General features: G+C 50.9%; 2 protein-coding genes across 2 annotated transcripts in view; one reads left to right on the top strand and one right to left on the bottom strand.

Annotated features, from left to right (window-relative positions):
* Positions 1-5,000, top strand: part of unk (unk zinc finger) — a 15,778-nt gene that overhangs the window by 10,690 nt on the left and 88 nt on the right. The window contains exons 13-15 of the mRNA XM_072455648.1: positions 58-239; positions 1,895-2,155; positions 3,775-5,000. The exon at positions 3,775-5,000 is cut by the window's right edge and continues 88 nt beyond it. Coding sequence (XP_072311749.1) covers positions 58-239; positions 1,895-2,155; positions 3,775-3,978 — 647 coding nt within the window. The 3' untranslated portion in view covers positions 3,979-5,000. The remainder of the gene's footprint in view (positions 1-57; positions 240-1,894; positions 2,156-3,774) is intronic.
* The window catches only part of unc13d (unc-13 homolog D (C. elegans)), a 52,744-nt gene continuing 52,361 nt past the window's right edge, over positions 4,618-5,000 (bottom strand). The window contains exon 34 of the mRNA XM_072455649.1: positions 4,618-5,000. This exon is cut by the window's right edge and continues 224 nt beyond it. The gene's annotated coding sequence lies outside the window, so the exon portion shown is untranslated.

Raw genomic sequence — 5,000 nt, 5'->3', positions numbered from 1 at the left:
ATCTAGGACACTACATTGTGACTGTTGTGGCTCTAATCTCCTTGTTTGCTCCTGCAGGTTTAAATGGAATGAGTAGCAATATTTGGGAGCACTTCCCCTCTGGGCAGGGCTCTCCCGGGACCCCTCCCACCCTCCTGCCCTCGGCCCCATGTCCTGAGACGGTGCGGCTCAAACAGGAGCTGGAGGAGGCTCACCGAGCGCTCAAGCAGTGGGGCCACAGCTGGAGGCACACGGCGCAGGTTATTATTCATATTCATATTATTCTAACATTCATCTTCACCATGGAGACGTTATTGCCTGAATGTTCCACAGTTTGGTGTTAAACGTTTATTATTATTATAACTTTTATTCAATTACTGGTGTTTTTTCCCCAATTTAATTTGTATTGTATTTGCCAGAATCTAAACACAGGAAACATGGCGCATAGAGCAAAATAAAACAAACTAAGGCGTGGCATCCATTCAAGAAAATACAAAAACAGAAATGACGGCAGAACATATCAGTCCCACTTGTTTCCCACAGACAGGAGTTTGTATTTCCTCCTCCTGTTCATGGAGGAGGTTTGGAGGATTTGAGCTGTCATGGCTTCATTGGGTTGAAGATGCAGTTCAGGTTAAAGGATTTAAAGGATGTCACTGTGAAACGTGCGATGCAATGGGCTGATCGTGTGGATCTATTATATGAATCATATTCCAGCACCTCATATAAACACAGGAAGTACATGGAAAACAAAAGGGTTCATGCTGAAAACTTCCACTGAACCCAAAACCTGTGAATGTGAATGATCAAAACGTGGAGGGAAGTCCATTCCTAATGAAGGGCCCCCCAAAACTCTCTGGCTGCTCCTGGATCCCCCAACATGTTTTCACTATTTTACCCACAAATCAACAATCTGCTTCTCCTGGTGTTCTGAGGAGCACCTCAGCTTCTCCTGGTGTTCTGAGGAGCACCTCTGCTTCTCCTGGTGTTCTGAGGAGCACCTCTGCTTCTCCTGGTGTTCTGAGGAGCACCTCTGCTTCTCCTGGTGTTCTGAGGAGCACCTCTGCTTCTCCTGGTGTTCTGAGGAGCACCTCTGCTTCTCCTGGTGTTCTGAGGAGCACCTCTGCTTCTCCAGGTGTTCTGAGGAGCACCTCTGCTTCTCCTGGTGTTCTGAGGAGCACCTCTGCTTCTCCTGGTGTTCTGAGGAGCACCTCTGCTTCTCCTGATGTCCTGAGGAGCACCTCTGCTTCTCCTGGTGTTCTGAGGAGCACCTCTGCTTCTCCTGGTGTTCTGAGGAGCACCTCTGCTTCTCCTGATGTCCTGAGGAGCACCTCTGCTTCTCCTGGTGTTCTGAGGAGCACCTCTGCTTCTCCTGGTGTTCTGAGGAGCACCTCTGCTTCTCCTGGTGTTCTGAGGAGCACCTCTGCTTCTCCTGGTGTTCTGAGGAGCACCTCTGCTTCTCCTGGTGTTCTGAGGAGCACCTCTGCTTCTCCTGATGTCCTGAGGAGCACCTCTGCTTCTCCTGGTGTTCTGAGGAGCACCTCTGCTTCTCCTGGTGTTCTGAGGAGCACCTCTGCTTCTCCTGATGTCCTGAGGAGCACCTCTGCTTCTCCTGGTGTTCTGAGGAGCACCTCTGCTTCTCCTGGTGTTCTGAGGAGCACCTCTGCTTCTCCTGGTGTTCTGAGGAGCACCTCTGCTTCTCCTGGTGTTCTGAGGAGCACCTCTGCTTCTCCTGGTGTTCTGAGGAGCACCTCTGCTTCTCCTGGTGTTCTGAGGAGCACCTCTGCTTCTCCTGGTGTTCTGAGGAGCACCTCTGCTTGTACCACACATGTACCACATGTACCACAAAAGTATCGATACCTCAATAATCAATGTCACTTATTATAAATAACCAGATCCTCTGTTGTGTCCTCAGTCGTGGGCCGCCATGAAGGCCGAGGCAGAGGAGTCTCGAGCTCATGCAGCGCGCTTAGTCATGGAAGCAGAGCGGGCCAAACAGGCAGAGGAGGAGGCGCAGAGGCAGGCCGCTCTCCTCCAGGAGGCGCTAGAGAGTCTACGCAGAGGAGAGAACCCTCACCTCGACGTGCACCAGCTGCATCTGCTGCACAGGCTGCCCCTGGAGTCTGTGCTAAGCCTGCAGGCCCAGCTCTGCAGCTGCCTCCACGCCGTGGAACAGGTACTGACACACTGCTCAGGGGCTTCATGAAACCCACGGGGGGCTTCATTTAACCCACGGGGGGCTTCATTTAACCCACGGGGGGCTTCATGAAACCCACGGGGGGCTTCATTTAACCCACGGGGGGCTTCATGAAACCCACGGGGGGCTTCATTTAACCCACGGGGGGCTTCATGAAACCCACGGGGGGCTTCATTTAACCCACGGGGGGCTTCATGAAACCCACGGGGGGCTTCATTTAACCCACGGGGGGCTTCATGAAACCCACGGGGGGCTTCATGAAACCCACGGGGGGCTTCATTTAACCCACGGGGGGCTTCATGAAACCCACGGGGGGCTTCATGAAACCCACGGGGGGCTTCAGGAATCCCCCTCTGTGTGTGTGGTTTAAGCAACAAACTTATGCTCCATTTTGTACATAAACGGGTCAGTGGGACCGTCACTCATGACAGGGTCTGCTAAATAACCTCTAGAGGGCGCTCAGCCAGAGAACAAACAAACATGGAGGCCACAGCAGTTTGTAGATCAAGAGAATGTGGTGAAGTCAGCGTTTCTTTGTTTTGCCGCTTCTTCCTTTTTAAAACGTTTAGCTCCAATTGTTGTGCCGTGTTCACTACTGTCCCCAGTGGTCAGCACCTGTACAGTGTGGCCAGCACCTGTACAGTGTGGCCAGCACCTGTACAGTGTGGTCAGCACCTGTACAGTGTGGCCAGCACCTGTACAGTGTGGTCAGCACCTGTACAGTGTGGTCAGCACCTGTACAGTGTGGTCAGCACCTGTACAGTGTGGTCAGCACCTGTACAGGCCAGCACCTGTACAGTGTGGTCAGCACCTGTACAGTGTGGTCAGCACCTGTACAGTGTGGCCAGCACCTGTACAGTGTGGCCAGCACCTGTACAGTGTGGCCAGCACCTGTACAGTGTGGTCAGCACCTGTACAGTGTGGCCAGCACCTGTACAGTGTGGTCAGCACCTGTACAGTGTGGCCAGCACCTGTACAGGCCAGCACCTGTACAGTGTGGCCAGCACCTGTACAGGCCAGCACCTGTACAGTGTGGTCAGCACCTGTACAGTGTGGCCAGCACCTGTACAGTGTGGTCAGCACCTGTACAGTGTGGCCAGCACCTGTACAGTGTGGCCAGCACCTGTACAGTGTGGCCAGCACCTGTACAGTGTGGCCAGCACCTGTACAGTGTGGCCAGCACCTGTACAGTGTGGTCAGCACCTGTACAGTGTGGCCAGCACCTGTACAGTGTGGCCAGCACCTGTACAGTGTGGCCAGCACCTGTACAGTGTGGCCAGCACCTGTACAGTGTGGTGTGGCCAGCACCTGTACAGTGTGGCCAGCACCTGTACAGTGTGGTGTGGCCAGCACCTGTACAGTGTGGCCAGCACCTGTACAGTGTGGTCAGCACCTGTACAGTGTGGCCAGCACCTGTACAGTGTGGAGACTGACCACAACAGAACAACACGGACAACAGACTGAAGCCTCCATGTGTAGAGCATAAATGAGCCTATCTTTAGTATACTTTAGTATACAGGGGGTGGTTTCAGTAGAGCCATGTCTCACCCTCTGCCCCTCCCTCTGCCCCTCCCCCTGCCCCTCCCCCTCTGTGTCAGGTGGTGTACCGTAAGCAGCGTCAGTGCTGTGTGACGTGTGGAGAGCAGGGCTCTCTCTCTCTGGCCTGTGGACATGGACTCCAGTGTGAGAGCTGCTCCTCCTCCTCAGAGTGCCCCATGTGCCCTGAACACGAGCAGGAGCAGAAGCAGCCGCAGTCACAGCAGCAGCCGCAGCAGCCGCAGCCGCCTCAGCCCCTCTCCTGACCCCCACCACCACCACAATGATCACACCAGCCACGCAGCTCTTTTTATAGCCACTTTTTTACCTGCCGGACTGGGCCGTGGCTGAAGCTCGACTTTCAGACTCCCAGTGTTACTAATGGAACATTTGAGCGTGTATTTTTCTGACCAGCAGCACTGCTTGTATCCATTTTTCTTCATTTATAAATCTAAATATCTATTCCACTTGTCAAACAGTGATTCTCTCTAATGTCAAAGGGCCGTGGTGACAGGGCCGTGGTGACAGGGCCGTGGTGACAGGATCATGTCTGCTTCTGTTCTGGTTATGTTCTACAGTCATCTACAGAGCGCATTGTGATCCACACAGAGCTGTCCATCATGTGGCCTGTGTGTAATAACAAATAACCAAATATTACAAGGAATTGCACTGATTTTTGTAATCAAACAATAATGCATAGAAACTGTTTTTAGCATTAACAATAAGGTCAAAATAAGGACAGAAGCTGAACGATGTGTGTGAATTAATGCAGACTGTTCTAATGCTACAGCCAAAGGGCCCTGGGTTTGGACTTTCATGTTTAATTTCATTTTTATATTACTTAGTTTAGTCTAAATGAAAAATAATGTGTTACAATAACATATTTAATTGTAGTATTTGTCTCGCTCTACAACAGACGGCCTCTGTTCTACTCAGGTTTTCTCCAGAAGAAAGCATGTAACACAATCAAGGCAAATGTACTCAAACTTGTGTAGTCTTTGAAATTACCTTTTTTACTTTACATTTTTCATATACATTTAAAAATACATTTGTTTTTCTGGCTCTTGTTTTCAATGAAATGTGACGGTTTTATCTGCCAAATCTTGACATTTGTGGTAATCTTTGACATTTCACACCGTGTCAAAAGTAGGCTAATATATATTATATATATAATAAATATCCATAGTTCTGTGCTGTCATACTTCTGTTGCACTGAATAGAGAAGCATCAGGGCGCGGCAGCAGATGTGAAAGTGTTTCATGATCACTGTGATGTTTGTCCACGACAC

This window comes from Eucyclogobius newberryi, unplaced genomic scaffold (genome assembly GCF_026437365.1).
Source record: "Eucyclogobius newberryi isolate DKJ021-1_F unplaced genomic scaffold, fEucNew1.0.hap1 SCAF_20, whole genome shotgun sequence".
In the NCBI taxonomy this organism is placed as follows: domain Eukaryota; kingdom Metazoa; phylum Chordata; class Actinopteri; order Gobiiformes; family Gobiidae; genus Eucyclogobius; species Eucyclogobius newberryi.
This window is presented reverse-complemented; position numbering and strand designations above follow the sequence as displayed.